The sequence below is a fragment of the Suncus etruscus genome, chromosome 1, assembly GCF_024139225.1.
Source record: "Suncus etruscus isolate mSunEtr1 chromosome 1, mSunEtr1.pri.cur, whole genome shotgun sequence".
Taxonomy (NCBI): domain Eukaryota; kingdom Metazoa; phylum Chordata; class Mammalia; order Eulipotyphla; family Soricidae; genus Suncus; species Suncus etruscus.
Genome location: NC_064848.1, coordinates 190,074,419 through 190,092,696, shown reverse-complemented (window position 1 = coordinate 190,092,696; position 18,278 = coordinate 190,074,419). Strand labels below are relative to the sequence as shown.

The 18,278-nt window shown below is 46.4% G+C and overlaps 1 protein-coding gene across 1 annotated transcript; it reads left to right on the top strand.

The window, feature by feature from the left end:
* Window positions 1-1,332: 1,332 nt before the first annotated feature.
* BECN1 (beclin 1) lies at window positions 1,333-17,664 on the top strand. The gene is made up of 12 exons (XM_049779884.1): window positions 1,333-1,598; window positions 1,687-1,823; window positions 3,201-3,268; window positions 6,388-6,446; window positions 7,048-7,138; window positions 7,235-7,371; window positions 7,537-7,731; window positions 10,142-10,288; window positions 11,522-11,671; window positions 14,416-14,476; window positions 15,881-16,023; window positions 16,912-17,664. The coding sequence occupies exons 2-12, from the start codon at window positions 1,697-1,699 to the stop codon at window positions 17,078-17,080; spliced, it is 1,347 nt and encodes a 448-aa protein (XP_049635841.1). The 5' UTR covers window positions 1,333-1,598; window positions 1,687-1,696; the 3' UTR covers window positions 17,081-17,664.
* The last annotated feature ends 614 nt before the right edge of the window (window positions 17,665-18,278 follow it).

Sequence of the window (18,278 nt, the reverse complement as noted above, 5' to 3'; positions counted from 1 at the left end):
ATGTGGGATGCCGGGATCAAATCCCTGTCGGTTGCATGTAAGGCAAGTGCTCAACCCACTGTGCTATAGCTCTGGCCCCAGTTTTCATTTCATTTCATTTTTTTTTTTTTTTTTTTTGGTGTTTGGGCCACACCTGGCGGTGCTCAGGGGTTACTCCTGGCTGTCTGCTCAGAAATAGCTCCTGGCAGGCACGGGGACCATATGGGATACCAGGATTCGAACCAACCACCTTTGGTCCTGGATCGGCTGCTTGCAAGGCAAACGCCGCTGTGCTATCTCTCCGGGCCCCCAGTTTTCATTTCTAAATTGTGAGATTCAGAGACCAGGGAGATAGCTCAAAGGAGTAGGGTGCACTTTGCATACAGGATGCCTAGTTCGATCACCAGCATGACATGCTTCCCATGAGCATTATGAGGAGTGACCACTGGGTATCGCCCCAAATTTTAAAAACTCAGATGCAAGTAATTTTTTGTTTTTTGGTTACACCCATTGTGCTCAAGGTTACTCCTGGCTTTGGTTTCAAGCTGATGCTTGAAACCTCTAGCGAGGCTTGGGGAACCTTTATGGGGTCCTGAGGATCAAGCCTAGATTGGCCAAATACAAGACAACAGCACTTTGCTTACATATAGTTTTTTCCCTGGCTTTGTACTTAGGAATCATTCCTGGTGGACTGGGAGAGTGGAAGGAACAATCTGGGATGCTGGAGATCCGGTTGGCCATATGCAAAGCAATCACCCTACCTACTATGCTATCTCTCCAGCCCCTTGGGTCTATTTTTTAATTTCCTTTTTGTTTTGTTGGGGCCACCTCCCCCCCCCCAAAAAAAAAAAAAAAACTCAGGGATCACTCTTGGCAGAGCTGGTGGACCATTTAGGGTGCCTGGAAATAGGTGTCAGGAATCGACCCTGGGCCAGCTGTGTGCAAGACAAACGCCCTACACGCTGTATTTCAGATCCCCCTTTGGGCCTATTTCTGTCACGTTGAAGAAAGGAAACTATGAAATAAAGCACAATACAGTCGCCCTCCTCAATCCTCCACTACAAAAGTGTTGGCTGCTTTGGAGGGTGTTGGCAAGAAAGGCCTTCGCAACAAGTTTCAGGAGGAACTTAAGTGCTTCTGCAGGAAGGATTCAAACGACTGCAGAGAAAAAGAAATATGGAGAAGTCTTTGAATATAGAGAACGGTGAAGTCTCCACTAGGTCCTTCAGTTTCCACCGGGAAACCTTGGCACAGTCTCTTCTGCTCGCCGAGTTTTGCAAGTCGGCCTCTGGGGGTCGCTGCTGAGTTAGTGACCCGGTCGGCCCGCCCCCCGGGGCGCCGTCGTGACGTCACTTCCGGCAAAGGCGGAAGTCCTCCGGTGGCGGACCGGGAAGTAGCTGTAACCTGGGCGATGGCAGTTCTGGAGGCCTTGGTCCCCGGCCGACCCGAGGCTACGGCGCCCCCGCGATAGTAGACAGGAGCAGGGCGGCGGGCTCTGGGTCCCCGGGGGAAGCGTGTCGAGTCGAGGGTGGAACCAGGACCTCAGGAGGGAACCTGGGACCCCGACGGGGCCTATTGCCCCCGCTCCCTGCCGGGGGCTGTGAACTGCCCTGGCCGGGCTGCCCCAGATACGGTACTGCTCGACTCCCTTTGTCAGCAGGTTGGGCAACCCCGGGCCCGGATTTCTGCCTCACCCCTCCTCTCCACCGCCTTAGGGATGGAGGGCTCCAAGACTTCCAGCAGCACCATGCAGGTCAGCTTCGTGTGCCAGCGCTGCAGCCAGCCCCTGAAGCTGGACACGAGCTTCAAGATCCTGGATCGTGTCACCATCCAAGAGCTCACAGGTCAGCAAGACTCTTGCTTGGAAAGGGGCTGCCCAGATCCTTCCCTGGAAGGCAGGGAGGGAGGGAGGGAGGGAGGGAGGGGTGACGTTGTTTTTCTTAGTTGAGCACACCCTCGGTGTATACGAGCTGGGCAAAGTCATGGCATCTTTCTGGCGCCCCTTTTTTCTTTCCACATCGGGAGCAAGAAGGAGCCTGATAGCCTGATCTTCTGAGAGTTTTCTCTAACTCAAGAAAGATCATTCGTTTTCTACGACTACTGTTTCGGAGTTGCAGGATATATCTATCGTTGGTACATCACACACTATCTATGGAGTATTTCTCGTAGACTGCTACGTACATACTCCTGCAACACCTGTGGAAGTAGAACAAACCAAATGAGACATTGAGGGTCAGATTAAGGGACTTAGTCTATGATCCACAGCTGGTGAGGGGAGTCAAAAATCCCAGGAAGTGAGATGAAGTCATATAAGAGAAGTTAGGAGCCAGAGAGATAGCTTAGAAGAATCCTCTGTGTATTTTGCATACAGAAGTTTGGTTTCATTCTTTGCACCATGTGGTTCCCTGAGCTTCACAGAAAGCGATTCCTGAGCACTGCATTAGGAGTAGTACCTGTGCTTCACTAGGTGTAACCTACCTTCCTGCTCCTGCCCCCACCCAAACAAACGAAAAGAAAGACTGAAAAAGGCAAATTATTCTTTGAGGGTCCACGATTAGTAGTGCTCGGGGCATATTCTTGCTCTATGCTCAGGAATCACTCCTGAAGTTGTCAGGGAGTCATGTAAAATGCTGGGACTTGAATCAGCCAAGTACCCTACCCACTATGCTATCTCTCCAGCCCCTGAAAATGCAATTTAAAATGTAAATGAACTCATGGTCTGAGCCTGCTTGGATCTAAATCTTGGCTGTCATTATCCAACTAAATGACTTGTTTATTTCACTTTCCTAAGCCTGAATTTTTTTTAGCTTTCTTATAAAATGTAAAGTTATTTGGGGCAAGGCAGGTAATACAGGACTTAGGGTTTATATAAGGAATCAACCCCCACATCTTCAGCCTTCCAAGCCTCACCAGGTTTAGCCTTGGTGGTCCCAAACACTACAAAGCCCAAGCAGCACTATATCCTTGAGCCCTGTCAGTCATCTACTGGCCTTGTTAGCTACATTTGGGGGGGGGGCACACCTGGTGGTTCCCAGGGCGTTACTCCTGGCTCTCTGCTCAGAAGTTGCTCCTGGCAGACATGGGGACCATATGGGATACTGGAATTCGAACCACCGGTTGGTCCTGGGTTGGCTGCTTGCAAGGCAAACATCCTATCACTGGGCTATCTATCCGGGCCCCAATTAGCTACATTTCTGACTTAGTGTTCTTCCTGTTTTTAGCTCCAGTACTTGCCACAGCCCAGGTGAAACCAGGAGAGACCCAGGAGGAAGAGGCCAACTCAGGAGAGGTATGAAAACACTGTTTCTTCAGGGTACTTAGTGTCACTAAAGCCCCTAGAAATCTGTAAGAAATGCAAGCTACTTTACTGATCAGGGCACTGTTGATATTTTGTTGATACAGAAAACACTTGAGGTCATAAGTTATTAAAAAGCCTTCTGTTCAAAAATCAGGGAAAGAGCCAGAGCAGAGGGTAGGGTATTTGCCATACTCATGGCCTACCTGAGTTCAATCCTCGGCATCCCATATGGTCCCCTGAGCTGTCCAGGAGTGATTCCTGTGCTTAGAGCCAGGAAAAGCCCTGAGTACATCTGGATATGGTCCTAAAACAAAACTAAACTAAAACCAAAAATCCCAGGGAGAGGCTCTTTATTATTTAAAATGGAATTATAAGTCACTAGGAGTGGGAGATGGCATGACCTGCATGTCTAAGCAACTCTGGGTTCTCCTGTCTGATTATCATGATCCTTTCTTCTCTATTCTCCAAAGCATCTTCAAGACCTAGGAATATGGGGTCAGAGAGATAACATGGAGGTGAAGTGTTTACCTTGCATGCAGAAAGATGGTGGTTCGGATTCCGGCATCCCATATGGTCCCCCAAGCCTGCCAGGAGCAATTTCTGAGCGTTGAGCCAGGAGTAACCCCTGAGCACTGCCGGGTGTGATCCAAAAACAAAACAAAACAAAAAGGCCTAGGAATGTAGCTCAGCAGGAAAGTACATAAATCATGTGTCTAAGGCTTTAGTTTTATCTCCTGCATTTTTTTTTTTTTTTTTTTTTTGGTTTTTGGGCCACACCCGGCGGTGCTCAGGGGTTACTCCTGGCTCAACGCTCAGAAATAGCTCCTGGCAGACACGGGGGACCATATGGGATGCCGGGATTCGAACCAACCACCTTTGGTCCTGGATCGGCTGCTTGCAAGGCAAACGCCGCTGTGCTATCTCTCCGGGCCCTAACTCCTGCATTTTTATGTGGACAGAGAATATATGATTCATTTTTTTGTTTTTTTTGGTTTGTGATTTATATCTAGTGGTTTACTAAGGCTGCACCCAGTGCTAGGGACCAAACTCAGGGCTCTTGGGACTGGAATAATAGCACATCAGTAGGGCATTTGCCTTGCATGTAGTCTACCCAGACTCAATTCCCAGCATATCAGATCATCCCCCAAACCAGGAGTGATTCCTGAGCTCAGAGCCAGGAGTAACCCCTGGTCATTGCTGGTTATCACCAAAAACAAATTCAGCTCTTGCAAGTAGAATGTACACACCTGCTCTTTTTTTTTTTTTTTTTTTGGCCACACCTGGTAATACTCAGGGATTACTCCTGGCTCTGTGCTCAGAAATTGCTCCTGACTTGGGGGACCATATGGAACGCCGGGGGATCAAACTGTCCTAGGTTAGCGCACACAAGGCAAACATCCTACCTCCGCCCACCACTCCAGCCCCTCTTTTGCAGTTTTTAACATTTTTTTTAAGGTCATATCTGGTAGAGTGGTAATTACTCCTGGGTTTGCACTCAGAAATAACCATCTAGGGGGGCTATAATGCTAGGGGGATGCCATGGATCCAGTCCAGGACAGCTGCGTGCATGGTAAGCACTCTAATTGCTGTTGCCTCAAAACTGACATTTAAACTATGATGATATCTGTGACAATTTTTTTTTGTGTGTATCTGTGACAATTTTCATGGCAGGATAAATGTCACAAAGTTTCAATCATGTAGTTCTATATATATTATAGTATTGAGAACATAAATCACCAACTTTTTTTTTTTTTTTTGGTTTTTGGGCCATACCCGGTGGTGCTCAGGGGTTACTCCTGGCTGTCTGCTCAGAAATAGCTCCTGGCAGGCACGGGGGTGGGGTGGGGGGGGAGGGGGACATATGGGATGCCGGGATTTGAACCAACCACCTTTGGTCCTGGATTGGCTGCTTGCAAGGCAAACGCCACTGTGCTATCTCTCCGGGCCCACCAATTTCTTATTTTTGTTTTTTGGGTCATATCCGGCAGCACTCAGGGGTTACTCCTGGCTCCTGGCTCTACGCTCAGAAATCCCTCCTGGCAGGCTCAGGGGACCATATGGGATGCCAGGATTCAAACCACCATCCTTTTGCATGCAAGCAAACGCCCTACCTCCGTGCTATTTCTCCGGCCTCATTTTATTTTTGTTTTATTTTTATTTTTTTGGTTTTTGGGTCACACCTAGTGCCGTTCAGGAGTTATTGCTGGCTCTGCACTCAAAAATCGCTACTGGAAGGCAAGGGGGGATAATATGGGATATTGGGGATTGACCTGAGTTCAGCTGTGTGCAAAACAAATACCCTATCTGCTATACTATTGCTTCATCTTCACTGACTTCATTTTCAGTTGTGGCTAACTTCATTATGGTTTGGTCTGACATTTCCCTTGTGCATCGTCAGGGCACGGCACATTTTCTCTGTGATGCTGATTAGTAAATGTTCAGAAAAAGTTTCCAGGTAGAGTGCATTCTAGTTAGAAAATCAATTTTTGGGTCCGGCGAGGTGGCGCTAGAGGTAAAGTGTCTGCCTTGCAAGCGCAGCCAAGGAAAGGACCGCGGTTCGATCCCCCCGGCGTCCCATATGGTCCCCCCAAGCCAGGGGCAATTTCTGAGCGCTTAGCCAGGAGTAACCCCTGAGCATCAAACGGGTGTGGCTCGAAAAACCAAAAAAAAAAAAAAGAAATGCAATTTTTTTTTTTTTTTTTTTTGTGGTGTTTGGGTCACACCCGGCAGCGCTCAGGGATTATTCCTGGCTCCAGGCTCAGAAATTGCTCCTGGCAGGCACAGGGGACCATATGGGACGCCGGGATTTGAACTGATGACCTCCTGTATGAAAGGCAAACACCTTACCTCCATGCTATCTCTCCAGCCCCAAGAAATGCAATTTTTAATAAATATAGGGAGCTTGGGTTTGTCTCTACCATAGACACCCCCCACCTCTAGCAGTGCGCAGAGCCAGGAAATAACTAGATGGTGGCCAACTCTGTTTCTGTGGCTTGCCAAGTTCTGTGGCTTCAGTTCAGGGGTAAAGCCAAATAGTTTGGAGACAGTTGAGGAACTCAACTTCACCACTTTGCAACTAGAATTCTAATACCTTCTTATTTCCTTCTCAGGAGCCATTTATTGAAACACGCCAGGATGGTGTCTCTCGAAGATTCATCCCCCCAGCCAGGTGCCTGCTATACCTCTGCCCCCCCCTGTTCCTTTTCCTAGGCCAGTAGAGTTTTAGTTGAGCCCAGACTTGCACCCCAGAGCCAGGTGATGGAGCTCACCCATCACCTAACCTTTGGCTCTCTTACCAACATGTGTTCCCTCACTCTGGGCCTATAACCTTCCAGTGTGGAGTGGGAAGGGTCAGTCATCCCCTGGATAAACAATTGAGAAACACTAAGGGAGGAGATTCATAAATCAAAGAGAGAAGTTCAGGGGGGAAAGTGGGAAATACTAAATGACTATATTCCTGGTCGGTTATCTGGGCTCGTCAAAGTGGCTGGCAAGGGGTGTTTTGACTGTCGACACACATGGAGCAGTGTTTTGATGCCCCCTTTCCCTCCTTAGTTCATGCAGGCCAACCTTCATGCTGAGTGCCCCTGTGGAAGACCAGCTTGGCCTTCCCTTGGGAAAGAGGTGCCCTTGGGAGTCAGGCTAGGAGTGGGTTTGCGCCGTGAGACCCCTCAGCTGGTGCTTTGAGAGTCTCGGCCACTGGCACTGCAGGAGGTGGAGGAGGCCTCTCTGCTCCCTCATGTGGCCCATGGGCGGGGGGCTGTCTGCAGGATGATGTCGACAGAAAGTGCCAATAGCTTCACTCTCATCGGGGAGGCATCCGACGGCGGCACCATGGAGAACCTCAGCCGAAGACTGAAGGCAAGTCCTCCTTCACATGGGTGTGGAGTCGAGAGGTGCCTGGCTGGCAGAGGGTAGTAACCAAGCAGCCTCTCCCTGACTTTCCCACACTCACAGGTCACTGGAGACCTTTTTGACATCATGTCGGGCCAGACAGATGTGGATCACCCACTGTGTGAGGAATGTACAGACACTCTCTTAGACCAGCTGGACACTCAGCTCAATGTCACTGAAAACGAGTGTCAGAACTACAAGTGAGTGCCTGCGGAGCCCAGCTAGACACTGGACTCAGGACCCTAGCATCCCTCTCTCTTCCTTAACGCCCCCCACCCCCTAAATCCAGGGCTGTGTTCCCCCTGAAACTGAACAGATGCACTGGGTTCCCTCTGGTAAGGGCACTCTGCCTGTGTCATTGGCAGACGTTGTTTGGAGATCTTAGAACAAATGAATGAGGATGACAGTGAAAAGCTCCAGACAGAGCTGAAAGAGCTGGCATTAGAGGAGGAGAGGCTGATCCAGGAGCTGGAAGAGGTGGAAAAGAACCGCAAGATAGTGGCAGAAAACCTGGAGACGGTCCAGGCTGAAGCTGAGAGACTGGATCAGGAGGAAGCTCAGTGAGTGATTTCCCCCCTTCCTGCCCTTCTCTCTCCAGGAGAGGAAACGGCTTCCAGCTAGACATGTCTGAATTGTCTGCATATTGCTGTCTGCTGTCATTCAGCAGCATGTCTTCATTCCTCCCTGCAGGCCATATTTTACCACATAATCTTAGTGACATTGGGACCTTTTTTTTTTTTTTTGCTCCCCCATCTCTACCCCCCTCTCCAAATAAAAGGTAGGGTGTGACTTTTTTTTTAATTGTGATGGTATTTATTAAACAGGCTGTAGCTATTAGGCAATGATGATAATTTTGCAGTAAAATATTATATTGTTCTCAGACCCTTTTACTAGTGTTTGGGAGAGTCACATATGAAGAGTCAGCATGGTTAAATGAAAAGACAGGTTGGTTAAATAGAGAAACTAGGACTCTAGAGGCAGTTTTATACTCTAGGGAATTGAGCTCATGTGGGTAAGTCAGCTGCTAAATCCAGTGGCTCCTGGAAAGATGAGCTTTTTGGCCTACATTGGTTCCTTCCTAGCTCAAAAGGGTCATGGCTGGAGTCAGTGATAGTACAGCAGAGAGGGCACTTGCCTTGCATGTAGCTGACCTGAGTTCAACCACTGGCATACCATATGGTCCTCTCATGCTCTGCCAGGAGTAAACCCTGAGTACCATTGGATGTGGTTTTTCTCCTATCCCCCCCACAAAAATTGCTCCTTTTGACCTGGAAGAACCCTTTGTCTAATGCCTCCATTAAATAAAGTGTCTCAGAGGGTAGAGAGAGATAGCATGGAGGTAGGACGTTTGCCTTGCATTCAGAAGGATGGTGGTTCAAATTCTGGCATCCCATATGGTCCCCTGATCCTGCCAGGAGCGATTTCTGAACGTAGAGCCAGGAGTAACCCCTAAGTGCTGCCGGGTGTGACCCCAAAACCAAAATAAATAAATAAAGTGTCCCAAACTAAGGTTGGGATTGGAGTGACAGCTCAGTGAGCTTAGTGCAGGCTTTTCATGAGGATGCCTAGATTCAATTCCTGACACTAAATAGTCTTCTGAACATTGATGGGTATGGCCCTAAAAATTAAAAAAGAGCTAAAGTTGTGGAAGTGAAGATCAGATATTAATTTTTTCACAGAGTAATGTGTTCCGTTAGAAATGGCAATCCCTGAAAGGAAAAAAAGAAAAAGAAATGGCAATTCCTGGGGCTGGAGTACAGCAGGACAGACACTTGCCCTGCACTTGGCCAACCCAAGTTCAGACCGAGCATCCCATATGGTTCCCTGAGCACCACTAGAAGTGCAGAGCCAGTAGTAACCCCTGAATATCGACAGGTGTGACACCTCTAAAACAAAACAAAAAAGGTAAATCCTCATTACAGTAAGTCTGTAAATGTCAGTCCTAAGGACAGTGAGCATATAGAAATGAAGTTTTAGAGATTGAATTGGAGCCAGTTCTTGAAATAATCCTTTCTTTGTTTTTGTTATTTTTTTTGTTTTTTGGGGGCCACACCTAGCAGCGCTCAGGTTATTCCTGGCTCTGCGCTCAAAAATTACTTCTGACAGGCTCAGAGGACCATATGTGATGCCAGGGATTGAACTGAGTCAGCAGCATGTAAGGCAAACGCCCTACATGCCCCATCCCCTCTTTTTTTTAAAGCTTGTAGGCCACACCTGATCTTGCTCAGGAGCTACTCCCAGCTTAGTGCTTAGGGGACTTTGGAACTTAGGTTCAAACCTAGTACTTCTACATGCAAAGCATGTGCTCCAGCTTGTTGAGCTGTTGCCTTAACCATAATGAAACTGCTCTTAGCCCACTCCTTTTGCTTCTGGCAGATCAGAAATGCAGAGGTGTTTAGTCCAAGTTTAGCCAAGTTCTCCCCCCCCCCTTATCTGCTTGTAAGTAGCTATAGAGTTTGAGACATCCATCCTTCCTAGGTGAATCAACTAGGCTTATATATTCCTTTGCAAAAACTATGCCAAAGAGAACAGAGACTAATTTAATTTTATTTAAATTTAATATACTATTTTAGATTACAATTCAAATGATTAAATTAATATAATTTAAATAAGTGATTTAATTAAATTAAATTATAATTTAATTATTATCTAAATAAAATTTTATTTAGGGCCCGAAGAGATAGCACAGCAGCGTTTGCCTTGCAAGCAGCCGATCCAGGACCAAAGGTGGTTGGTTCGAATCCCGGCATCCCATATGGTCCCCCGTGCCTGCCAGGAGCTATTTCTGAGCAGACAGCCAGGAGTAACCCCTGAGCAATGCCGGGTGTGGCCCAAAAACCAAAAAAAAAAAATTTTTTTTTCATTTAAATTTAAAAGTAACTGTAATCACTGGAATAAATCATGAAAAGGGGCAGTGAGGCATTGTCGCCCCAAACTGACAGCCTTCACTGGCCACCTCGGCGCCCACAGGTATCAGAGGGAATACAGTGAATTTAAGCGGCAACAGCTGGAGCTGGATGATGAGCTGAAGAGCGTAGAAAACCAGATGCGTTATGCCCAGATGCAGCTGGACAAGCTGAAGAAAACCAACGTCTTTAATGCGACTTTTCACATCTGGTAATGAGGGTTGGAGGGTGCAGTATCTGGGAAGCCCTACATTGCTGGACCTTAGCTGCTGAACACTCAACCAGGGTCCCCACTTTCCACAAAACAGAATTGTCATCTTGACTCCAGTTAGGTTTCTTTAGTCCTGTGTATGGAGTAGGCAAAATCAGGGGCTGGCATTCCAGAATTTAGTGACATCCTTTCTTCCAAGGAAAGTGTTAAGATGTGAACAACCCTGCAGCCATGTAAAAACCTTTCTCCTGTACTGGCACTGCTCTTTACCTCCACAGTCAGGCTTGGGTCACTGTCCATTTAACTAATATCTGTTGAGTGCCAACAGGTAGACTCTGTGCTAATCCCCGAAAGGACAGAAGGAAGATGATGCTTTCTCCCATCTGACTGCTTAGAATTTAGTGGAAGAGATGGATAAATAACAGGCACTTGGGTCACAATGTGGGAATGGTGAACCTGGGTTTGGGGGGCAGGGAGAGGGCAGAGAAAAACATATGAGAGCACTTTCCAATTTGAAAAGGCTGCACGGAAAGTTTTCCCCAGTGGAGGTTGGTGTTTAAGCCGGGACATGAAGTGGATATGTGCAGAGAAGGGGAATTGTTCCTTGCAGAGAGAACATCATGTGCAGAAATCAGTGAAAAATGGGAGTGGTGGTGGATTTAGGGATTTGAAAGGAGATTATTGTGACTAGGGATGGAGTGAGCAGGGGAATGTAAAACAGGATACACAACTGGAGAGTTAGTTCCTAAAGGAGCTTGTTGGCTTCATTGAGGGATTTAGACTTAGCTAAAAGTTAAGGAGGCCATGAGAGCATTTTAGGTAGGAAAGTGGCACAATTACATTTGCATCTGTGATAGTCTGCCTTCTCAGTGGGAGGGTGATTTAGGGGCCTTGGGGAACACAGCATTGCTGGCAAGGAGATTGTCATAGGTGGTGAAGTCTGCAGAAGGTAAGTGTTTTGGCATTGACTTTGGAGAGAAGTGGGCAGCTTTCAGCAACTTAGGAGGCAGAATCAACAGAATCCAGTTTGGTGGTTTTGTGGGGAAGGATATGAAAGAGTGTTTTCAGATGATGCCGAGTTTCTGCTTTGGCCTCTGAACAGCAAGGGTAAGGGTATGACTCACATTTTGGCCCATGGACACACAGAGGCTGATAAGTGGACGCAGATAAGTAGAGAAGTTCCTAAGTCTTTTTTTTTCTCCTTGTGTTTTTCCTGCCTTCTGCCCTCTCTAGGCACAGCGGGCAGTTTGGCACAATCAATAATTTTAGATTGGGTCGCCTGCCCAGTGTTCCTGTGGAATGGAATGAGATCAATGCTGCTTGGGGCCAGACAGTGTTGCTGCTCCATGCCCTGGCCAATAAGATGGGCCTGAAATTTCAGAGGTAAGAAACAGTCCTGAGTCAGAGAGCTTAGACAGCTGAGTGTATGCAAGGGACTTGGTTCATTACTGTACCCCATAGTCACCCAAGCACTGCCTAGCAGGGGTCTCAAACTCAATTTACTTGGGGTCTGCAGGAGGCAAAGTCGGGGTGATCCTTGAGTGCAAAATCAGTAGTAAGCCTTGAACATTGGGGGCTGTGACCCAAACAACTAAAACAAAACAAAAAGAAAAGATTCCTCTAGGGCAGGGCCACAAAATGTACCCGTGAGTTTGAGACCCCTGCCTAGAGCAAGCCTGGAGCACAGAACTGGTAATAGCTACCAAGTATCACTCGTGGCCTTAGAACCAACCATCCGGGGCCAGAGAGATAGCATGGAGGTAAGGCGTTTGCCTTGCTTGTGGGACAATGGTGGTTCAAATTCCAGCATTCCATATGGTCCTCCAAGCCTGCCAGGAGCAATTTCTGAGCGTAGAGCCAGGAATAACCCCGAGCGCTGCTGGTGTAACCCAAAAACCAAAAAAAAAAACAAAAAACAAAAAACAACCAACTAACCAAACAAAAGTAGATTTGGTCTGCGCACGTGCGTTTGCATGCATGTGCATGCGCGTGTGTGTGTGTGTGTGTGTGTGTGTGTGTGTGTTGGAGCCACACCTGTCAGTGGTCAGGGATCAAAACCCGGTCAGCTATATGTAAGGCAGGAGCCCTATCTGCTGTATCTACTGTTCCTATCTCACCATCTGCTGCACATGCATGTGTGTATGTGTGTTTGTGTAAGTGTATTTGGTTTTCGGGCCACACCCGCTGACACTCGGGTTGTTCCTAGCTCTGCACTCAGAAGTTACTCCTGGCAGGCTCAGGGGACCATATGGAATCCTGAAGATCGAGCCCAGGTCGACCACATGCAAGCAAATGCTCTGCCTGCTATGCTATTACTCCAGCCCCTGTGCATGTATATTTTTTTTAAAATAAACTTTAACTGCAACCTGGTCCCCTCACTCTAGAGGAGCCTTATTCCCAGCAGACTGGGAAGCGACCACCCATTTTGTTTCCTCCACCCCAGGGCTCTTTTCACTCAATCAGTCCCTAGGCTACATGACTATAGCTGTGCTCTCCAATTTCCCATCTCCATAACTTTAGTGTTTCTCAAGCTATTTTCAGTTTGAGATTTTAAGGTCTTTGGGATGGGGTGGGGGAAACTAGGGTTGGGGAGTTCTCACACTTATCAGTGCTTAGGGTTTATTTGGTTTTATGGGGGGGACACTCTGGCATGTCTCAGCTCTGTGCCCACGGATCATTCCTTCTGGGGCTTGGGGTGCCAGGGAAAAAATCCAGTTCAGCCTCATGCAAGGCAAACCACCTTACAACTTACAACAACCCACTGTACGACTGCTCCTGCCTCAGTGCTTATGGTTTATTTCTACTTAGCTCTTGAGGACCATCCAGGGTAAGGCATTGAAGCCAGAGCCTCACACATGCAAGGCCAGTGCTCTACCTCTGAACCACATTCCTTACACTGTATAAATTTTGTCTTGAGGTCATACCGGAGATACTTGGGGACTATGACTTTTGCTCAGAGGTCACTTCCAGTGGTGCTTTGGGGACAGTGTGGTACTAGGAGTTGAACCCACGCTTCCTGCATACATGTGTCTCAGCATATTGAACTGTCTCTCTGGCCCCGAATATGTATGTGTGTGGTGTGTTTCATAAAAAAATTTTTTTTTGGTTTTTGGGCCACACCCAGTGATGCTTCAAAATTACTACTGGCAGGTTCGGTGGACCATATGGGATGCCGGAAATTGAACCCAGGTCCATCCTGGGTTGGCTGCATGCAAGGCAAACATCCTACCACTGTGCTATCTCTCTGGCCCCTCTATTGTCTTTGTGACCCCTTTGTTTTACTTTTGTTTTGCAACCACCTGTGCTCAGAGCTCTACCCTGGCTTGGTTTGGTGCCTCAGATCAAACCCAGATCAGCTCTTCTGACTCGTTTTTTTTTTTTTAATTTGACCTCAAACATTTATCCATAAAAGGGTTCTGTATACAATTATGTAACAAGTGTAGTTTGGGGGCTGCAGCATTAGTACAGCAAGTGTAGGGTGTTTGACTTGCATGTGGCCAATCTGGGTTTGATTCCTCATATCTCATATGGTCCACTCATATAAGCACCACTGGAGTAATTCCTGAGTGCAGAACCAGAGTAACCACTGACCACTGCCAGGTTTGGGGCTCCTCCACAACAAAACAAAAAGTGATTTGTTTAGTAAATAAAATATTTTATTTTTTAATTTGTTTTGGTTTTTGTCCACACCTGGCAGCACTCGGGTTAATCCTGGCTCTCACTCAGAAATTGCTCCTGGCAGGCTCGGGACCATCTGGGATGCCTGGGATTGAATCCGGGTTGGTCCTGGATTGGCCACGTGCAAGGGAAACACCCTACTTGCTGTGTTATTGCTCCAGTCCCAATAAAATCATTTAAAAAAAGAACCTACAGGAAGTGAGAGGAGTATAATAAATCCTCTGGAAGGATGTCTTTACATTTGGTTTTGGTTTTGGGATCACACCCAAGAACACTTGTGGGTCATCTCAACTCTTTGCTCAGGGGAACATGCAATGCCTTTCCGGGGATCAGATCCAGGCCTCCTGCATGCAAAATAGTTGGGTAGAATAAAGGCTGAAATCCTCGGGTAAAGTCATTCTAGTGATCACTTTGGAGTCATATATTCATCTCTGTTTACTTCTTTTTAGGTATCGACTTGTTCCCTATGGAAACCATTCATATCTGGAGTCTCTGACAGACAAATCTAAGGTACCCCTAGGAAGCTCCCAGTTTCAGTAGAATGCAGTGTTCTTATATCTTAATAAATTAGTTTACTTTTCTTTGTTGGGAGGGGTTGAGAGAATGGGATTGGGGGCTTCCCCAGTGATACTGGGGGCCACCAGGGCTGAAATGGTTTACTTTCATTTAGGGGGGAGAGTGAGTGTGCCCCAGTAGTACTCAGGAGCTATTCTTGGCTTTATGCTTAGGAGAGGCCCCTGGCGTTGCTTAGGGGACCATGGTGCCAGGGATTGAATCACCATAGGTAGGGCTAATGTGCACTCTCTCTCTCTCTCTCTCCTTCCTTTCTTCCTTCCTTCCCTCCTTCCCTTCTTCCTTCCTTCCCTTCTTCCCTCCCTCTCCCTCTCTCTCCTCCCTATAATGTTTTACTTTTTTTTTTTTTTTGATTTTTGGGCCACACCCGATAATGCTCAGGGGTTACTCCTGGCTATGTGCTCAGAAGTTGCTCCTGGCTTGGGGGACCATATGGGACACCGGGGGATCGAACCGCGGTCCGTCCAAGGCTAGCGCAGGCAAGGCAGGCACCTTACCTTTAGCGCCACCGCCCGGCCCCAATGTTTTACTTTTGATAAACCCATAGATTTGGGGGGGTGGAAATTGGACCACACCCCGCGGTGCTGAGGGGTTACTCCTAGCTTGCACTCAGAAATCGCTCCTGCCAGGCTTGGGGGGGAACCATATGGAGTACTAGGGATCAAGTTGGGGTCGGTTATGGGCTGCGTGCAAGGCAAATGTCCTTCCTCTGTGCTATTATTCTGGCCCCAACGCGTTGTTTTTGCTTAAACTCCAGTAGAATGTTTTCCTTGCACATGGCTGACCTGAATTAAATCCCAGGCACAATATATGGCCTTCTAACCATCACTGGGAGTGATTCCTGAGCACAGAGCCAGGAGTAAGCCCTGAACACAAATAGGTGTGGCTTCAAAAAAATAAAAAGTTAAAAGAAATTTAGTTTCATGAAGAGCCAATTTCTCTTGTCTGGTCAGGCTTTTTGGAGCCTGTAGAGAAAAACCAGGTTCTATCTGTTACAAAGGAACATGGACAGGGACCAGAATGCTAGTACAGCAGGTAGGGCAGTTGCCTTGTATACAGTGACTTGAGGTCAATCCCTGGCATCCCAGATGGTTCCCTGAGCCTGCCAGGGGTGGTATCTGATTGCAGAGCCAGGAGAGTGACCCTTGTACACTACCAGGTGTGGCCCAGAAACAAAAAAGAAGAAACATGTATATAGAGAGGAAAATGCATGTACCAGGGTGGAGTTATTTCCTGTGAAATACAAATAGAACAAGACTTCAGCAGTTGCTAGGATAGGAACAACCACAGGTAATCTCTCTTGGTGCTATGTACAGAGCCAGTTTTCTTTTTCTGGGGCAGGAGCTGCCGTTATACTGCTCAGGGGGGTTGCGGTTTTTCTGGGACAACAAATTTGACCATGCGATGGTGGCTTTCCTTGACTGTGTGCAGCAGTTCAAAGAAGAAGTGGAGAAAGGCGAGACACGTTTTTGTCTTCCTTATAGGTCAGTATTCCCCAGTGCTTAATAAACCTGAATATAATAAGACCAAATTGAATATCACAGTAGGAGAGCCAGAGAGATATGGTGCATTGAGGAAGGCGTTTGCCATGCATCTAGCTGACCTGGCTTTGATCCCTGGCATTTCATATAATCCCTCAAATCCCACTAGAAGTGATACTGGAGCACAGAGCCAAAAGTAAGCCCTGAGCACCACTGGGTGTTGTCCAAAAACTAAAAGAATGGAGGTAAAACATAGTATAAGTGGAAACAGTAAATGGTGCAAAATCACAAACACACTGTTGGCTAGGGACTGATCAGCAGTGCATGTAGGACAAAAAGTTATCCACCTGCTCCCTGGAGAAAATAAACATCACCTTAGATGGTTCGGGGCATGGAACTCAAGCCTTCTCTCCAATTTCAGGACAGTTTTTCTCTGAAGCCCTTGGAAATATACTGGAATGATGCTGCTTCTGGTCAAATTTTGTAGCCCAATGACAGATGGAGACCTTAGTTCAAGAGAGTGAGGCTGAGCAGTTTCTAGCGCCCCAAACAGTGTTCCTTTTCTTCTGCCCTCCCCCATCTCCCCATGACTTCAGGGAAACCTAGGAAAACAGAGAAGTACTATAACCCTCACTTAGTCTCTGCTCCAGGCTGCTCATCTGTTTGGGTGTGTATCCTATCCCTGTACTCTACAGTGACAATGAGGCTCTTGTGACAGCTCTCTTGAATTTTGGCTTTCAAGCAAATCCAAAATACACTACCGTTCCTCGCCAAGTGTTCTTTAATGGATAAAATGACGTGAATGGTCCCATGATCAAGTCCCTGCCCGTTTGCTTAAACTAACTTAACTCAGATCTGTTACTAATGAGCCTCTGCTGTGTCCACCTGTAGGATGGATGTGGAGAAAGGCAAGATTGAAGACACAGGAGGCAGTGGCGGCTCCTATTCCATCAAAACCCAGTTTAATTCTGAGGAACAGTGGACAAAAGCTCTCAAATTTATGCTGACAAACCTTAAGTGGGGTCTTGCTTGGGTATCCTCACAGTTTTATAACAAATAACTTTCTTTTTTTCTTAGGGGGATTTTTGCCTTAAAGGCTTGTATTACATTTTGTTTGCAAAAAAAAAAAAGTTTTAAAATTCGGGTACAATATATTAAACAGCATATGTTTACAGTACCAAAAAGAAAATCAGAAGCCACTTTATTTTAAAATATGACAAGTTTCCAGAACTACAACATGCCATGTATAGTTACCAGTGTTTGTTGTAGCATTTCCCTCTTAATTCCATGCCTTCTTTTCCTCTTGCTCCTCAAAACTAATTTAATTTTTTAAAACTGAGTTGAATTGAGATTGATGTGTTTTCACTGGGTTTTATATCTCTCAACTTCCTGCATTTATTATATGAAATAGGAACTTTTGTTTTCACTGAGACGATGAAGTTTGTGAGACATAGTTGAATAAAGAAAACACACAAAAGTTGATGTGTTGAGCAGCTTGAAATTGAACACTTCTCTTGGGTCTAATAGTGAATGCCATTTATACTCTGTGTTATAGACATGAAATAAGTTTCATGTTGTTTGAGATCTTATGGAGAGATTTAATTATTTGTAATAAAAGATATACTGCAATCTATTACTGTCCAAGAGGCACACTGTTGGGTTTTTCTTTAACTAAAATAAAGTACACTTTGTATTATGGCAGAATTGATTCAAGTACAGATATATGGAAATTCTCATGGAACATGTTAGAGATGGGTTCATTTTTTATTTTTAAAATTTTAATGAAAATAGGGGCCGGAGAGAGAGCATGGAGGTAAGGGTTTGTCTTTCATGCAGGAGGCCACTGTTCGAATCCCGGCGTCTCATATGATCCCCCGTGTCTGCCAGGAGCAATTTCTGAGCCTGGAGCCAGGAATAACCCCTGAGCACTGCCGGGTGTGACCCAAAAACCACAAAAAATAAAAAAAAAATTTTTTAATGAAAATAGGTATAGAGGAAACCCTGTGTAGATTTCAGTAATAGATCAGAGGTGTTTGACTTTTTAAGGGAAATGAAGATCTCTTGGTACTCAGACCAAGTCATTCAGATGGTTTTGGTTTTTGAGTTCCTGGTTAATACTAATTAGTTTAAAAGTCAAATATTTAGTCTTAATGAAATTAACAATTAAAGAGTGTCATAAGTACCTAAACAGAAATGCCGCATCTGGGCTAAAGAGATAGCTCACAGGGCTGGAGCACATGCTTTGGATGCAGAGACCT